Source organism: Megalops cyprinoides, chromosome 2 (genome assembly GCF_013368585.1).
Source record: "Megalops cyprinoides isolate fMegCyp1 chromosome 2, fMegCyp1.pri, whole genome shotgun sequence".
Lineage (NCBI taxonomy): Eukaryota > Metazoa > Chordata > Actinopteri > Elopiformes > Megalopidae > Megalops > Megalops cyprinoides.
The window spans coordinates 55,340,367-55,358,621 of record NC_050584.1 but is presented as its reverse complement, the minus strand read 5'-3'; the positions used below and the strand labels follow the sequence as shown (position 1 = coordinate 55,358,621).

General features: G+C 46.7%; 2 protein-coding genes across 3 annotated transcripts; one reads left to right on the top strand and one right to left on the bottom strand.

Moving 5' to 3' along the window:
• Positions 1–383: 383 nt before the first annotated feature.
• Positions 384–2,618, bottom strand: henmt1 (HEN methyltransferase 1). The gene is made up of 6 exons (XM_036519967.1): positions 2,535–2,618; positions 2,133–2,245; positions 1,870–2,004; positions 1,365–1,547; positions 1,042–1,219; positions 384–866 (listed from the first exon to the last, which is right to left on the bottom strand). Exons 1-6 carry the CDS (start codon positions 2,616–2,618, stop codon positions 384–386), a joined length of 1,176 nt encoding a protein of 391 aa, XP_036375860.1.
• A 470-nt stretch (positions 2,619–3,088) lies between these two features.
• On the top strand, positions 3,089–10,240 carry LOC118772700 (pre-mRNA-splicing factor 38B-like). 2 transcript variants are annotated; one of them, XM_036521253.1, is made up of 7 exons: positions 3,089–3,548; positions 5,825–5,893; positions 6,111–6,262; positions 7,008–7,068; positions 7,634–7,651; positions 8,322–8,548; positions 8,968–10,240. In XM_036521253.1, the coding sequence occupies exons 1-7, from the start codon at positions 3,324–3,326 to the stop codon at positions 9,866–9,868; spliced, it is 1,653 nt and encodes a 550-aa protein (XP_036377146.1). In that variant the 5' UTR covers positions 3,089–3,323; the 3' UTR covers positions 9,869–10,240. The 2 variants fall into 2 exon arrangements, with proteins under 2 accessions (XP_036377146.1, XP_036377147.1); XM_036521254.1 differs by lacking the exon at positions 7,634–7,651.
• Positions 10,241–18,255: the final 8,015 nt, after the last annotated feature.

Sequence of the window (18,255 nt, the reverse complement as noted above, 5' to 3'; positions counted from 1 at the left end):
TGCTTTTCATCAGATATGAACTCTTAATGTATCTGTGTCTGAAGATTTATTTCACAACTTTTTAAATACTTTTTTTCATTAAAGAGCACGCTTACAAAGGAAATATATTTGAAACAACAACAAGAATAATTCAGAAAAGAAATATGGTGCTTTCATGACAATATATTATCAATATTTATGGCAAACTATCTCACAGCTTTGGGGACAGGGAAATCTTTGTGAAACGTCCCAGATTATAATGGTGCTCCACAGCTCGTTCAAAGTACCTGCTCTGGAATCCAAGCCTTGACCTTGAGCCTGCACCGCAAAGGCTGGCTTTTAAAATCAATTTCTCATTCGAGAGGTACCTTTCAAATCCCCTGCTTAATACCTTCACTCTGGCATCAAAGCTCTGCATCCCAGTCCTCCTGCACACAGTCAGCCATGAACTGCATAGTCTCAGTGCACACAGGACCCCTGTATTCTTCGGATTCCTCATCTACATCGATATCCTCCTCATCCTCCTCATTGATGGGCAGCATCAAAGCGTCAGCATCACTGGTCAGTTTCACCCCAGAGTCCTCAAGCAGGGCCTCCTGCAGCCTGCGCAAGGAGCCACAGAGTGCATGCACTTTGGGGAGAGGCAACACTCTGGCCAGGGGGACACAAATGGCACCCCCCTGCAAATAGGGCTCCGCTCCTCCTTCTGCAAGACCCTGTTCCTGATGGTCACCAGAGACCTGACACTCATGAGGACCCTCCTCCTTCTCCTTTGAGGTTTCCAGCCATTTCTTCTTAATGTGTTCCGCCCCATACAGGACTTCATTTACCAGCGTCCTCTGAAAGATGTTGTTGTCACGCAGGCTGGGGTACACTACACTGTACAGCTAGAGAAAAGAGATCACCTGGTAATTAATCATTCAACATTGGGACCAACACAGAAATATCATAATTGTGCTTGATTTCACAGACCACAACCGGCCACAAACTAAAGTCTAAATCAAACAGCTGCACTGAAGTGCCAAGCTGTGCAATCAGTTGATAGATTATGTATTCGCTTACAAGTCTGTAAGATGTAGCATCGTCTCTGTTCTCTGTTCCCAGAAAGGAATTACTTCTGGAGATGTCCTTGTGAAATACTCCTATCTGAGAGCAGAAACCAACATTCTCATTACAAGGGGCTTTTCCTACTCCGGTGAACTCCACCACGTAGCCGTACAATCCGCACACATCCAAAGCCCTATGAAGAAAAAACAGGTCAGCTTTGAGAACCAGGCAAGACTTGGACTTGGCAGTGCATTTCCTTGTGAGTTATTGCATCCGGAGATGTATTATGATCGAAAAAATAAAGGAGGTGCCGAGTGTATCTGATATTGCATACCTACCAATTCTGAAACTCTGCTCTGGTCCATTCAAATTTATGGTCAATGTGTCTGAACCCAGAGCACCCCGGCAGCAAAGGGTTGAAGTCTGCATTTGGAGTGCTGACAATCACAGCAGCTGGGGCCATGTAACCAAACAGAACCTCAGAAAACCTTTCCACTTCAGCAAATGGCAGGTGTTCAATACTAGTCAGCAAAAAATGAGAGCAACACCTGATCATCTTCTAGACAAAATGCTTCAAACAGGATACAAATGATTGTGAAACAGTCCATACAAATTGTCACATAAATCCACTGAATGTATCTATCAATAAGACTTCACAATAAATAATATTAACCAGCAAGTGACTGTTTTTAGGACAAGAGCTAAATGGAATATCAAAATGTAGCTCATTTCATTAAAACTATCAGATGTCACCAGATAAGTGGCGTATATAGGACTTTTATCAAAAGAATGGTTATGCGTGGATGGAAATTATCTGACAGGGACAAAAAAAAAATAACTTACAGTTCAAGGCATGATACCAGGTCTGATCCTTTTGTGCGGGGTTCTTTTTCAATGACAGACCCCTGATATAGCTCAATAGTTAAAGGCTTATCACCTGGTTGCAGGTATTCACTTGGGAATGGAGCTAAGGCATACCTGTTAAAAACAAACAAAAAAAAATCTCCATCATAAATGTAAGCTACGATGTTTGATAAGCAAACATCCCTGTCACTGAGACCTTTTTAATGATACTTTTTTTTTTTTTTAACTTAAATGCAATGTACATTTTCTGCCTGATAACAGCACTGTTAATGTCCACTCCAACCAACACTTCTGTGTCACGATGGTATTTTAGTTTCCACAGCAGTCTGCAGTCAGCACACCCCAAATCTACCACCTGCAAGAAAAAAAAGCGCAAAGCGGTTCTGAAGCAATCCTTACTCGACTCAGATAGCTAGACCTGTAATCGTGACGCAGATGCCTCAAGTAAAATCAGATTTTCTTAAACGTCTGCTGAATTTTGATAATCGGACTTGTGATTTCAAAGTACGGCTCGTACGCTAAGGTTAGCTAACTAGCCAACCCAGCTAACTCCCCAGACAGCCAATTGGCTAGTCTACCAATACAAACAACAATCCAGTACCAATTTTATAGACCGACATAGAAGTTACTTGACAAATAATTACCTTCTTGGGTTTGTGCTTTTTAACAAAGTCAATTACAAACTGGTATCTCTGCATATATAGTGGAGGAGAAAATAACGGCTTCATGGCGAAGAAAGTTTAACATGAAAATGAGCAGGTATCGGTACTCAATGAACGCCAGTTAACGAAGCTCAAATGAGTGAAATACTATCGCCTGTGTCGTTTCAAAAATTACTCGTTACACTTTGCTGTTCAGTATTTAATTAAATACTAGTGGTTTGACTATCCACAAAAGTGACAGAAGCACTCGCACTCCTAAAAGTATGAAATTGTAGCCATTGCGTCTCTGGGCTGTTCAGGGATCAGTGGCATTATAGCACAATTTTAAGAGCCACCACGGAGATTTATGTGCTCAGTGTTTCCTGAAAACCAGACAATGGTAAACCTGTTCGAATCCGTTTCTGTGAATTTCATTGGGTGTGCGAATCCGTTTCCGCGGATCTCATTGGATATACGAATTCGTTTCCGCGGATCTCATTGGCTTTCCGACCTAATACGTAACGGTAGTTTTCCGCTTCTTTCGGGTAGTCCACGGCCATCTTGTTCCCCGGTAATCTGGTGCTTGGAAGATCTTTCCTGACTCTTATAGAGGGATCGCGCTCGTTTAGAATTTACATTATATATTTTTGTGTAACTGTTGGGCCTCACTAAAGAAAGACTGGAATCCTGTTTTAATGGAGCTTTATTGAGAAGCAGCAACACCCTTAAATACAAACCGAAGGCGCCAGATACCTAGCTAGTTAGCTAGCTAGCTTATCTATCTTAGAAAATATGGCCAATAACACAGCGTTGGCGGGGAATCAGCAGCAGCAACAGGCCGTGAATAAACCCGCAGCATCAGGAAAGCAGGGAAATGTGTTACCTCTGTGGGGCAACGAGAAGACCATGAACCTGAACCCAATGATTTTGACAAACGTGTTGTCTTCTCCGTATTTTAAGGTTCAGCTATATGAGCTGAAAACGTACCACGAAGTCGTGGATGAGATCTACTTCAAGGTAAGTGATTTTCTACATCACGCTCTCTTACCCTAGACTAGAGGAATGGCGTGCACCGAATATCAGTTATCTAAATAGACCGCAGGCTACTCCTGCTACCTGGATCCGTGTCGATTTGGATAGCTGGCACAAGGCAGTTTAACTTGTAGACAAACTAGCTGGCTGATATGATAGCTAAACTAACTTTAACGGTCAAATTGACAATTATGAAAAAGTCCAGTTTTGAAATCGTTGGCTAGCTATGTCGGAGTGGCGATGAGCTAGCCTACGTGCCAAGCGTCATGCTAAGACAGTTTACTGATTAGGTAGTTACAGCTGTCTGTATTGATAACTACGAGATTTTTGCCAGTGGGACTTTGAATGACCAATTATGTACACAGTTGTCACAGTTATGTTCACATGTCTGTCTAGCAAACAGATAACTAGCTTGCCCGGTGAAGATTGTTAGACCTAAATAATGTAACGTTAGTCCAGGTAGACGACTCTGTAATAGCTAGGTCTAGCTAGCTAGTTGTCATTCAAAATGGTAACTAACTATGTAATTATTATTTTTAGATTTAAATTAGACCGGTTGGCATTATGTTAATGGAGTCAACGTTATGACCCATTAAATAATAAATTAGCCAGCTTTTGATTTGCATCTTTCTAACTTGAAATCATGACAGATGAAACTGTTTAACTTAGCATGCTGGGTACAAGTGCTTGTTATTAAAGTACAGGAAGCTGCAAAAATGTGAAGGAGCTAACGTTAGCAGGCTTCGTGTATCACTGATTATGCAACCCTCATTAACATTAATTAGTTCTTTAATATTTGGAAACATTACAGTTCCGTTTAAGAGAACTCAGTTCTGCTGTTAGTTTGTATCAAATATAGCTAGCGTCAACTAGCACCATTATAATGAACATCCACACATTTCATTCTGTTCCAAATACATGCTCCCAAGAGAATTAAGAAGGGTCCAAAAACATTTCGCTCTCCGCTGAGAGAACTGACACCTGCCGGCCTGCTAGCCTTAGTAATGGTGTACATCGTGATTGCCTGACGCTTGCTGATGTAAATTCAGGTCTGCACTAGTAATATGCTAGTCTTGTTTAAGAGCTTGTCGTCTTCCATATGCTCACAAATATGGAAAGAAGTATTTGGGGAGGCGACAAGCTTAATTGCAGGAGCTTGGAACCCAACCCTGGTGGTCCACTCCATACCGCACCGATATTAACCTTACCACATCACTAAAAGGCCCGGCTTCGTTATTGACCTATTCTGGCACTCTTACCACGGTAATGGGATCTCTTGGGCCAAAAAGTGACCTCTTCCATATGCTGTTATTGAACAATGCACGCTTTTACAACGAAGAAGATGCAGATTTTCTGGATGGGCTTGAAACATTAATGGATCGTGCTCTCAGCAAATCATCCTCCATTAAAATGACCTGGGAGCATGGTCTTTAGTTCCAGTTTTTGATTACATGAAAATATTTGCCATTTCACCGTTTTGCATTTGTTAAATTGACCAACTGACAATATAAGAAGGTAACTTTACTAAGTCACTGTGGGGATTGATTTAGATCAGATTTACAAAACCTGACAAAAACACGTTTTACCATTTAGATCAAAATATGATTTACAAAACATTTATGCATTACCAGTAAGATCTCATTTTCCCTTTCAGCAGTTCGCTGTAACATTTGTGAATACCTCATTTGAGCACTATTTTTTCTTCTAGATGTTTTAAATAAAACTCTTTTAAATTCTGAATCATAAGTTGACATTCTCTGTTTTGATATTTTCACGTACAGTTTGTTCCTCACACTTGAGCTTTCTTGGACACTGTTTTTGGTACACTATCTCTCTCAGCATCTCTCTGAATAAAACACACCACAGTCTTTAAACTCAGAACCTTTTATCTTGATTTAATACAGTCTTTTACATCTTCCCTGTAGTGGTAAACCACTCCGAGGATTGATTTCGGTTGAACCTACAAAACCTGGAATCTCAATATTCACTTTTTAAAACACATACAAATATATATCACTGCTTAAACCTTATGTGTTATCAGTTAGACAGCTGTTAATAATTAACCAAAGATTCTGATAGGCAGTAATATTCCTGAGCCAAAATCTGTTTCTTAAACCTGATTGCACTGCACAAATCGGTGAGATAAAGAGATACAAAGAATGGTTTGGCGTGGTTTTAGCTCTGCTGTGTGGCGTTTGGTCTGGGTTCGTCATTGGTGACGTCGGTTCGTCGGTGACGTCCCCCTCCCGCTGTGTCTGCAGGTGACTCACGTGGAGCCGTGGGAGAAGGGCAGCAGGAAGACCGCGGGCCAAACGGGCATGTGCGGGGGGGTAAGTAGAAGTACGTGCCTTTTGACTACTCATTTCTGTTCGTGCAGAACAGGGGAGCCTGTTTTGCCTTACATTCTGCTAAAAGAGCCGGCGGGTGTTGCGATCCGTTGAGCCTTCTGCATGGGTCCTAATGGCAGTAGCTGTGGTGAGGCTTCCGGTCGCACTGGCCGAGCGCTTCCAGATGAGATGGTTGAACTGTGAAACGCTCCTCTTGCAGGTCCGAGGCGTCGGAACCGGAGGCATCGTTTCCACCGCCTTCTGTCTGCTGTATAAACTGTTCACTCTGAAGCTGACGCGCAAGCAGGTGATGGGCCTCATCACGCACACCGACTCCCCCTACATCAGAGCCCTCGGCTTCATGTACATAAGGTAGGGCTGTGGAGTTGCTCCTTAACAGCTCTCTGTCTCAAACGGGAAATCTTTGGTCGAACAGCGGATAGCATGATGCATTGTGTGTTTGAACTCATGGAAGCGGTTCCGTTCCAGTGTTTGTCACCAGTGATTTGTGTAATCAGAGTTCCTCCAGATGCTTAGTGTAAGTGGCACCTCTTCTTAGTTCCACATGCCACTAACGGAGCAGGCTTTCAGCAGCCAGCATGACGCGACAAAAATCCAAAAGTTCAAAGAATCTTCAGTAAAAAAGGTTTACTGAATAAAAATATCAAAATACAAACAAAATGTCAGTCATTTGGCTTTATCTTCTGTTTCCATACACTGGTTTGCTTTCAGTTAGCATATTCTTAGCCTAGTGGTTGTCGGTCAGGAAATCTGTGTTACTTCTGAGCCTGACCGTCTCAAAACTGAACACTGCACGTGCGTCACGTGACTTACGTGGCTATATTGCTGGATTCTAGTGCGTTCCAAATTTTAGTTGAACTAAGAAATATAATTACGGTTATGAAATAAATGATATTCCTACATACATGAAATTATGAATTTATATATTTAAGTAAGTCAAAACAATATTCTAAATAAGAACATAATAAATCTTCTTAACCAATGATTCTCTCAAGTTGACTCTTACACTTAGATATTTGTTGCTAATGAACAGGTAATAAGCTGAATGCGGCTGTGAACTCTGTTGTGAGCCGAGTTATTTGTTATTGTGAAACAGGTACACCCAACCCCCTTCGGACCTCCTGGACTGGTTTGATGGGTTCCTGGATGATGAGGAGGTATGTCCACAAGGGTAATACTTCTTTACTTATCAGTTTTGGATCGTAATGCAGTGCATGGTTTCATTTCGGTAATGAGATGCTGTTTACTACTTCACTTTGTGATGCATATAGCTAATTTTCACCTTTGCCTTCATTTGGCTTAATTGAACTGTCTCTTTAATGTTCCTGACAGTTTAATAGAAATTAGGTCTCTGCTCTGTTGCCGTTTTATCAGGGTAAGTATAAATTGAGTGCAATGCAGTTAAAATGTGTACCTTAGGCATGCCCCATTTCTGTGACAAACCTAGTTAGAAAGATTTGCCCAAGCAAATGCAATACCCATCTGTAGTATTTACAGCTAAAAAGAAAGTTTGCTGTGAATTAATTGTTATATAACTTAAGTGCAGGCATTGCTTTTTTTCCATGAAAAAGTAATGATTGACAATGTAGCAAAGGGTGACATTCATTTATTTATTCATTAGCTGTGGAGTAGGTTTTTTTTTTTCATTCCCTGTTCTAATGCAGAATTGATATGCCTCTTTACCTCATACCAATTGGCTAATTTCCATGTTTTCTTCTTTAGATCTCCCTTGTGCAGCAGGTGAATTGGAAATTGTATCTCAACACTGTTGGTTTGTGTGTGTGAGTGCAAGCAGCTGTTTTACCATTTAGCCTTGTTTTCTGTGTAGCTGATTTAAACCTTCCTCTCCTTGTGTGCTTACACTGTAGGTTCGCTCCAGACAATAGCTGACTAACTTGTCCTGAACTATGAGGGGGCAAGCAAGGAAGGAGATGTGGTAATGACCCTTTTTAAACACAATGGTCACTTGGTAATATTCTTTTCAAAGAGCTTCTTCCTCACTGGATCAAAGGCAGTTGGTTTGCTACTTTGTCTGTCTTTATTCAGTGGAACCTAAAGTGTAAACACATCCTTGGAAAGGAACCCATTTTTCAAATTAGCTGAGCAGCAGTTCATTTCACCTGACACCTTTCCTGTACACTGCGCCTGACGTTTCTCTCACTTAGCATATTAGAATGATTGCCTTAATCCATATTAAGCTTAATGAAAACAGAGGTGAACATTGGGTACTTGGTCATCACAAATGTTATACCAGGATTTGATGACTGAAGTCACGGAAGGTAGCGCCTTCTAAAGGATCAGCAGTCATTGTGCAGCTCAAAAAGACACTTGAGAAAGAAGTTTAGAGGTTTAGGCTGAGCTGGGTTGTCAAGGAGCTTGTCGGTAAAGACCGGAACGACCTGTTTTCCAGGAGCTGGACGTGAAGGCCGGGGGTGGATGCGTCATGACCGTCGGCGAGATGCTGCGCTCCTTCCTGACCAAGCTGGAGTGGTTCTCCACGCTGTTCCCGCGCATCCCCGTGCCGGTCCAGAAGATGATCGACCAGCAGATGAAGAGCAGGCCAAGGAAGGTCCTCAAGAAGGACGACAAAGAGGAGACGGAGGAGGCGGAGAGGCATGCGCAGCGGAGGCGCTCCAGGTGGAAGCTTTCTCTTATTGGACGTCTGTTTGACCAGTGGGGCGGCAGTACAATAGCTTGCCAGAAAAGCTTGTATTGCTCCTGTTTGATAATGGACGGGCAGTGTAGCATAGTGGTAAGAAGCTGGACCTGTAACCGAAAGGTTGCCGGTTAGGTTCCCCGCTGGGACACTGCTGTTGTACCTTTGGGCAAGGTACTTAACCCAGACTTTCCTAAGTAAATATCCAGCTGTATAAATGGGTAACATGTAAAAACAAATTGTAAACCATGTAAGTCGCTCTGGATAAGAGCGTCTGCTAAACGCCAGTAATGTAATTTCATGTATAATGAGTTGTTCTGCTTGTATTGCTTGTAAGCTTGTATTGCTCCTGTTTGATAATGGGTTGTTCTGTTATATTATTATTATTTCTCCTCTGTAGGACTCCCAGAAGGACTCCGAGCCCTCGGAGGTCCCCGAAGAGGTCGCGGAGCAGGAGTCACCACAGGGACGGACACGGCTCCACCAGCTTCGACTGGGAGCTGGAGAGGGAGCGAGAGAGGCAGAGGAAGGAGAGAGAGGGCAAGGATCGGGACAGGGACAGGGGCGACAAGGACAGGGACCGGGGAGAAAAGGACCGAGACCGCAGCGAAAGGGATCGAGGGGACAAAGACCGCCGCCGTTCCCGGAGCCCGGAGAGACGGGGCAGCAGGAGCAAAGACCGCCGGCGGAGCCGCAGTGCCAGCAGGGACAGAAAGAACAACCGGAGAGACCGGGAGAAGGAGAAGGAGGGGGACGCCGAGCGGAGCCGGAGGAAGGACCAAGAAAAAGACCGGGAGAGGGAGAGGGAGGGGGACTCCGACCGGGGCAGGAGGAAGGACCGCGACCATGACAAAGACCGAGGCAGTGACAGAGACAAGGACAGGGACAGGTCGAGGGACAGGGACAGGGAGCGGACGAAAGACAAGAGGAGCAAGGGGGAGGCGGAGGACAGGAAGCACAGGGAGGAGAGGGAGGAGAAGAGGCAGAGGGAGGAGCGCAAGCCTAGGAAGGCCAGCCGGAGCAGGAGCCGGGAGAGGAGGCACAGGAGCCGGAGCCGGGAGAGGGCCAGCAGGCACCGGAGCGACAGGCCCAGCAAGAGGAGCCGGAGCAGAAGCAGGAGCAGGAGCAAGGGGCACGCGGACGGCGAGGACAGGGCCAGGAAGAGGGAGCGCAGCCACAGCAGGGAGAGAGCGCCCAAACGGAGCCGCAGCAAAGAGCGCTCCCACCGGCGAGAGCACCGCAAAAGCCAAAGCACGGAGCCGGACGATCCCACACAGGCCAGCAGGGCACAGTCCACATAATTTAATGCTGAATTTCTCTTCTTTCACTTCATTTTTTTTTCTTTTTCTTCCATTTTGTTGTTTTGTTCGTCTCTTGTGCTGGAACGGCACAGAAACACTTCGGAGCGGTCCTTCCCTAGGTTTCTGGGTTGCATTTGTAGGATTCTGGTGGTGGGGAAGTGCCTTCGTGTCATCTTCATCTTCATCGACCGTTGTAGCCCAGTACTTGATTTGTGATGCAAAAGGTTTTAATTTTTATCATGCATTGTTTCCTGGAAAATTTTTTTCAGTATTGCGTTGTAAATAAGTCTAAGAATGTTTTAAATCCTATGGAGCAACAACAATGGTAAATTTGTATAAGGCACCAGGTTGCCTCAAGTTGTGCTGTATTTGGATAATTGCCAAGTTGCAATTTTTTCTAATAAAATACTTTTATGAAAGAGAGATTGTGTGATGCAGTGTGTGGAGTGCAATGTTGTGGGAAGCGTGACCGCCCAAGTTGAGAAAACAGGATGCATTTAGCACTAGTTAAACTGTTGGATACGAGGAAGCAGCTTGCTGATACCATTATGGTAAAGCCCACTTCAGATCCCCTGTTGTTGAGTCTGCATTTTACTTCCTGTAAAAAAGTATCCCATTGTTGTAATACAAAGCTTTGACAAGCGTAAGGTCTGAGTGGGAAGAAGATGGCCAGTCAAAATTATATCAAGTCATGGGGTCATTGCCGTATTTACCTTTGATGCTACACGGACAAGCTGCTGACTGCTCTCCTGTTAGCCGTTGCAAATCTTGGTCAGGTTAACCTGCACAAATGTTGTGTACACTCTGAAGACCTGGAGTTGCCACACTCAAGTCTTGTATTACCTTTTTCATTCTTACTGCTTTGTCACCATATTGTATAAAATTAGACCTGCTGTTGCTCTTTCTCTCTATCCTTGTGTTGCTCTCAAGTATAATTCAGAATTTTTTTACAACGTAAGTAAGGTTTTGTTTGGTCTTTGTGTGGGGAAAATGAAATGAAACAATGGAGATGGCATTTCATGAAAGCCTGGGCCTGATGAAAGGTGCAGAGCACTAATGGAAGCAGCCTCTCCTACAACCCCCTGTACTCCTGAAACTCTGAACTCGCCCAACTCCAAGACCAGAAACTGGATATACATCATCTTTCAGTGAGGGTGAGAAGCAATGAATTTCTCCATTCATAAGTCTGACTGGTGGTACAGTGTCAGGTATTTGGTAGTCGGCAACTTTCCCATTGAAATGTCGACCAAAGGTAAGTAATCGTCAAAAATACTGGGTTTCTTTTCTCAATTTTGCTTTGATGGAGAAAGAAATATTTAAAGTTTTCACAGGCTTTTATTCCTTAATTTATGGGCTGAGTGAAAACAAGACAAATTAAAATGTTTCAAACAATGAGACAAGTAATATGGTCAATTAGAAAATATACTGTACAGTTACAAAACATTGCTTGATATATTACCATTTATTTGAGCTAAATCTATTTGTACTTTGTGATTTTACATATGTGATTAAAACAATGAATCTGAGAATTTTAAATGCATATTGGTACAGAAAAGAATTTTTTTTGTTCTGCCCATCCTGGAAATATTACCATTTAATAAAAATACTCTAAAATCACATTTGGCTTTCAAGTTCATCATAAACAATAGCTTTAACAGGATGATCTATGTAGTAAAAGATTTATTTTTAAAATGAACAGCACATCTCAGTTGCCACTCAGCTTCCCCCTGTGCCCCCCCCCCCCCCCCCCCCCCTCCCACACACCCTTTCTGAGAACACTCCTAGAGGGAGGATCGTGCTCGTTTCGATTTGCCCTATTGCGACTGGAGTTTTCCGGATTCGTGACGTGTTTTAAAAGACGTAACCTTTACATCTAACCTCCGGTGCTGATGCATACGGGCTGTGAGTACGGGCTATAAGCGAAAGAGTTCCTGGCCGACAGGGTGACGCAGTATCTGGTGGCGGGTTTGAGGTCGGTCACCGTGTGAGCCTCGCCGTACACGGTCAGCACGAGAGGTCTGAGGGGCCTCTTCTTAGAGTCCACTCTGACGACCAGGGTGTAGTACGTGGCGTCCCTAACTGGGGTCCATTCCAAACTCAGGGACGTTCCCGTCACCTCCGCTACCTGCACCTCAGGGACGGACAGCTCATCTGGAACAGAAAAAAAGCAGGCACTTTAAAATGCTCTTGTAAAAAAAAACCTTTAAGACAGAGCTTACATACGTCAGATATGGGCTTAGCATAATATTTCTGGTGTTTACATGATCAGATTTTATGTTGATAAGAAATATTCAATAATACAGTGAGTATGCTCACCGTTATCATCCATTTCAGCAAGCATCGCTTCCATGAGATCACGCTTTCTGCGGTGCGACCCCAAATCTGTTAAAAAGAGGTTTCAGTTGGATTAAGTCTTGCAGATGCAACTGCAATGTGCCATTTGTCCTGCATCTAGGGTGTGCTCTCCTTGCAGGCCTCATGGACTGATATCTTAAAGTGGTTCTTAAAGGAGCAAGCGATTTTAAAATGAATTGTTCCTTTTACTGCACCTTTAAAAAGGTATTATTACGAATACCACATTCTAATTGGGCAAGTGGGACTTGCGTTAACCAAGGTCAAAACTAGCGCATCTCATACTGATGATGCTACTATATCTGTTGTTAACATCCGGATGAACTCACAGTTTATGTCTCTGGTGGGGTTGCTCTCTCCTGCAGAGTTGCTGGCTGTCACTTCAATGGCGCTCTGGTTGACGTGGACCAGCGAGCAGGAGAGCTGGGCAGTGTTGCACACCTGAGCCCTGCCCGCGCCGGACAGCTCGTAGACCGTGTATGAGGTGGCTGAGATGGAAGAATTCCAGGAGAGGATGGCGGAGGTGTAGTTTCCACTGTATGTTACACCCAGCGGGGGACAGGGAGCTGCAATGACATCGTGGCACCAAATGCATTAAAGGTCACTGTACACATTACTCTGGTAAAGTAACATTATGCATACAGCATACTGCATTTTGGAGTGGGTGTTTTTCAAAGTCTATTACCAGACACTTGCTTGAGTACAAGGTTATAGCTTTGGTTAATGTGTGAAAGAATGGGAATGAATAACCAGTATTTCTTCTGTTGTTTAAATATAAGGTGTGGTGAGAACTGTGTATCAAACTGAACTGAGGTAGAAAGCAGCATTTTGGCCGACTGAAAATAGTTGCTGTTGCCTTACTGCCACAAATGAGCAAAGCTCCTTTAGCAAAGACAACACCTCACAAAAGAACTTTTACATCATGTGCAAGTATCTCAACCTGTTGAAATGAATCTTCAGGAACCATATCGTGGTAATTAGGATTAGGATTTTCATGGGACTCCACCTCATTTCAGCCAGTACCTGTCATTCCACTGAGGGCCACAGAGGGGTCGCTTGCGCCTGCAGTGTTCCTGGACCTCACAGTCACACTGTATGTAGAGCTGCAGGGCAGGGGGATCTCAAAGAAGGTGCGAACCGTCCAATAGGATGTCACGTCAAAGAGCTCCTGGCTGTTGTCCTGTATACTGCCACTGATCTCCACCAGGTACTCCAAGCGGGGGCACAGCACACTGGGCCAGGACACCCTGACCACCTGATTCCCCTCCTTCATGGGCAGCAGCCGCACCCACACCTCGGAAGGGGGGCAGGGCACTAGGGAGAGTAAGGAGGGCAAGTTTAAGAAAGAGAGGGGCAACACCTTCCCTGTCCCAGTCTGAGCTAGAAACACGTAGTAAAAAGTAAAGGTAACATCAAGTGTATGTGTATGTGTATGTGGATGTGTGTAGTCCAAGTCTAAATTCCATTCAGCACGTAAGCACATACTGTCAGCTGCATGTCTCTGTCAGTTGCATGTCTGTGGGCCACCTTTACCTGCTCCGCGGAGCAGCGGCTGGCTGAGCGAGCTGTTGCAGACGCTGTTGGAGGCCTGCACCGAGAAGTTGTACATGGCCCCGCACTCCAGGCCCTCGATGGTGCAGGACGTGTGCGTGCTGTCGCAGTGGAGCGTTTTCCCTCCGCTGCCCTGAGCGGAGGCCAGGTACCCCACCGACCCCTCGCTCATGTCCCAGGACAGCACGGCCGAGTTGCTGGCGCACTGCATCTGTACCGTCAAGTTATTTGGATCGCAGGGCACTGAGAAAATAATTGGAAGAGGCAAAATAGACAGCAGGTGAATTATTGTTTGTCTTGATTCAGAGAGTAAAAGACAAAAGTAACAAACAGCACAACACTGGTACAACATAGTTCACACTTTGCATACAGCTATATATACAGTGATGTTCAATGATAATAGAGGCAATACAAAACTAATGCCACCAATAACGTTTGATGCTGCATATCTAAAAGATGGAGTTATGATGGAAGGGAAGGAGTGGTGATTCAGTTTGTTGATTTACTCCTCCACACACTATACCAGTCCTCACATGTAGACAGCCAGGTCTCCGATGTGTCAGTGCAAGCCTTCATAGTTAGAAGGGGTGCAGTGGACAGGAGAGGTGTAGGCTTGGGGGACGGATCCGTGCAGCGTACCTGTGTTGAAGGTGACCTCCGAGCTGGCGGGGCTGGTGCAGGTGTCAGCACTGGCGCTTACAGTGAAGTTGTAGGGCTGGCCGCAGTGCAGCTCCGAGAGGCTGCAGTTGCTCACTGAGCTGTTGCAAGTACGCACGTCCCCGTCTCTCCCCGTGGCCGTCACAAGGTAGGACTCCGCCACCAGTGAGGGTGCCCAGGACACCACGACACCCTGGGACTCGCAGTCCGCGCGGAGGGAGACGTTCTGGGGCGCGCAGGGGGCTGAGGGGGGACCAGAGGAGGTCAGAGGTTAGTCACTGTCAGGGAGGGACTGGGAAATGGAAGTTAATGCAACACGACAGCTGCAATTTTAGACGGGATAATTGTACATTACACGACATTATTGTCATTTTTCATCTAGAGCAACTTAAACAGTGTACAATTTTTATATGTTATCCATTCATACAGATGGAAATTTACTGGGGAAATTGTGGGTTAAGTACCTTCCCCAAGGGTACAACAGCATTGCTCCAGCGGGGAACTGAACCGGCAACCTTTTGGTTCCAAGCCCTGCTCGTTACCACTACGCTACGCTGCCAATTCTCTCTTATTAATGATAGAGTGGGCTGGTTTCCTCCTATTAATGAATACCGTTGCTAGTAATTGGTGTCCATGGCTCAGACAAAGCTGCTCTGTGATGAACAGACAGCAGTGCAGGTGCAGTACCTGTGTTGATCTTGTGCGGGGGGCTCCTCAGGCTGCTGCACTTGTCGGAGGAGGCCGCCACGATGATGGTGTACTGGAGGCCGCACTGCACGCCGTGCAGGTCGCAGCTGGTGCTGCTGCTGTTGCAGGACAGGATGCTCCGGTCGCTGCCCTCGGCTGTGACGATGTAGTCGGGCGAGCCCTCCGTCAGCTCCCAGCCCACCTGGATGGTGCTGCTGTAGCACTCGGTGACGGCCGTGATGGTGGTGAGGGCACAGGGGGCTGCAGGACCAATCACAACGGAGCCGTGAGCGCCGTCGTCACGGGAGCACTGGGATTGATGTGGTATGACGAGGCGAGCAACAAGTCCAAATGTTGGAGTAGATAGAAAGTTAGCCCAAATTGCGGAGCAGGGGGAAAATTAGCCCAAATGTTGGAGTAGAGGGAAATTTAGCCCAAATGTTGGCGCAGGTAGAAAGTTAGCCCAAGTGTTGGGGTAGAGGGAGAGTCAGTCCAAATGTTGGAGGAGGGGGAAAGTTAGCCCAAATATTGGAGTGGGGAGGGGGGACACAGGTACCTGTCTCGATTTCGAAGGTGCTGCTGGGCGGGCTGGTGCAGTGGCTGTTGGAGGCAGTGACGGAGAAGGTGTAGAGGACTCCGCAGCGCAGGTCAGGCACATTGCAGGTGGTGTCGGAGGCGGAGCAGGAAGAGTTGTAGCCGGACACGCCCTCCGCGGTCACCGTGTAGGACTCCGCCCCCATGGTTTGCTCCCATAAAACCCAGGCCGAGTTGGTCACGCAGTCAAGATTGCCCGCAACCCCTTGGGGCACACATGGAGCTGGGGAGCACACACACAATCAGGTTCACAAACTGAGGTCCGATCACGTCATACACGTTACACTACATTAGATTACATTACGTTATTAGCGCTTAGCAGGCGCTCTTATCCAGAGCAGCTAACACAGGTTACAAACGTCATACACTTAACTGGAAACAAACTGCTTTAGCTCGATAGCAGGGTATGGTGAGTATTGAATTTACATGACGCTATCCAAGTGAAGCCTAAAAATCTTTCCCCTGTGGATCAGGCCTCGGGAGAGAGCAGCAGTACCTGAGGACACATGGACCGCTGTGCTGGGTGCGCTCTCACAGCCGTCTCTGATGGACATGACCTGGACGGTGTAGGTCTGACCGCAGGGCAGGCCCACGATGGAGCAGAAGGTGTCGTTGGTGTTACACGACAGGGGCGTGCTGGTGCCGGCGACGGCCTCCACGTGGAAGGAGTCGACGTTGTCGTTGGGATCCCACATCACCATCATGATGCCGGAGTCACAGTCCACGGTGGCCTCCACGAACATTGGGGGGCAGGGAGCTAATGACAGAAAAAAGCATCACAGAGAATCACTTACATTTACATTTTTTCATTTGGCAGGCACTTTTATCCAAAGCGACTTATAAGTGAGGCAGAGTACAACACAAGCAATAATATAAGGAGTCAACAATATTAGAATCGATGCTTCCATCCCTCTGGGGAATACGTGGTGACATGTAATGACGTGGTGACTCTTAGTCCACATTTCCCTACTGATCTGTGACAGCATCGGCTTTTTTTTTAGGCCTGTTCCTACTCACCCGTTTCGACGAACGAGTTCATGCTCTCCACGCTGTTGCAGGACTCATCCAGGGAGATGACGGTGACGTCATAGGTCTGTCCGCACTGCAGTCCCTCCAGGTCACAGTGTGTGACCGTGCTGTTGCAGGAGGCCACGTGCCCGTCCGCGGCCTTGCCCACGGCTTGGTAGGAGACGGCCCCGCTGGCCCTCTCCCAAGTGACGGCGGCGGAGTTAGAGACGCACTGAAGGGCTGTCTGTACGTTACGAGGCTCACAGGGGACTGTAGCGGGAAATAAACAGCGAGGGCAGGTTCAGTGTGTGGAACGCTGGACCGTTTAAAGGTTAGTAATCACAGTGGCGGCTGGTGATAGCAATGACAACAATGACGGTGCACAATCTTCACTTCTTATTTCCTTTCCATCCCAATGACTTTCCAGCCACCGCGCCAGCTGTAACTCCAACTGGAAGCAGTGGATTCTGGGAAGGCGCACCCACCTGACTGCAGGCTCAGGTAGGCCTTCCTGCTGTCGCAGGTCCCGTCCTGAGCGGTGACGGTCAGGTTGTAGCTCTGGCCGCAGTGCAGGTCGGGCAGCTCGCAGCTGGTGGAGCTGGTGTCACACTGGGCCCGGTGCCCGTCGGGACCTGAGGCCTGCACTCGGTAGGAGCTCACGCCCTCGCCTTGCTCCCAGGAGACCAGGCCAGTGTTGCTGCCGCAGTCCATCCGCGCGCTGACGTTCTGGGTCTCGCAGGGAACTGTGGAACAGCATCGTGCAGTGAGCACAAACATCACATGAGCCCTGAGAACCCCAGAGCCCACCACAGGAGCGCTGTTTGTGACTGTGACTGTAATGTATGGCAGTATACTTGGCTTCCCTTGTCTAGTCAGGTTGCACAAGTTAACTAGCTTGAATAGTGTTGTGCTCACACTCACTGGTCTGGGAGTCCTGTTAGCCTGGTCTGACACTGTTGCTCATTCACCTTGAACGGATACACTTCACTACAACGGTGAAGTGTATCCGTTCACTACACTACAACGGTTCTTTTGTGCTGGAAGTCACCCTGGATAAGATTGTCCGCTGAATGAACGTAATATAAATGCTTGACTGCGTTACCTGTATCTATGTGCACGGCGCCGCTCATGGCGCTGGTGCAGACGTCATCGGCAGCGCTGACCGTGATGCTGTAGGTCAGGCCGCAGAGCAGGTCGGGGAACTCGCACACGGTGTCGCTGGTGTTGCAGGACGAGGCATAGCCCCCGCTGCCCCGGGCGATGGCGGTGTAGGAGACAGCCCCACTGCTGTGCTCCCAGGTCACAGACACCGCGCCCGACTCACAGTCGATGCTGGTCTCCACGTGGTCGGGGACACAGGGCACTGCAAGGGACGAGGGAACACACAGGTATTCATTGCACACTTTTTTCACTGACAGCACTCTGCAGGGCCCATTCAGAGGCCTTGTTCTCTGTAATGGGGAAGTTGGTGTTTACCTGTCTGCAGCTCCGTGATGGCGCTCTCGGAGACGTTGCACTCCTGGCTGAGGGCGATCACG

Bases quoted from the DNA above. Each gene is read 5' to 3' on its own strand.
- LOC118772700 (XM_036521253.1), top strand. From the start codon at position 3,324: ATGGCCAATAACACAGCGTTGGCGGGGAATCAGCAGCAGCAACAGGCC. The intron at 5,894-6,110 runs GTAAGTAGAAGT...CTCCTCTTGCAG, and splicing joins AAACGGGCATGTGCGGGGGG to GTCCGAGGCGTCGGAACCGG. The intron at 6,263-7,007 runs GTAGGGCTGTGG...ATTGTGAAACAG, and splicing joins CTCGGCTTCATGTACATAAG to GTACACCCAACCCCCTTCGG.
- henmt1 (XM_036519967.1), bottom strand. From the start codon at position 2,618: ATGAAGCCGTTATTTTCTCCTCCACTATATATGCAGAGATACCAGTTT. The intron at 2,246-2,534 runs GTAATTATTTGT...TTTTTCTTGCAG, and splicing joins AAAAGCACAAACCCAAGAAG to GTGGTAGATTTGGGGTGTGC. The intron at 867-1,041 runs GTAAGCGAATAC...TCTTTTCTCTAG, and splicing joins ATGCTACATCTTACAGACTT to CTGTACAGTGTAGTGTACCC.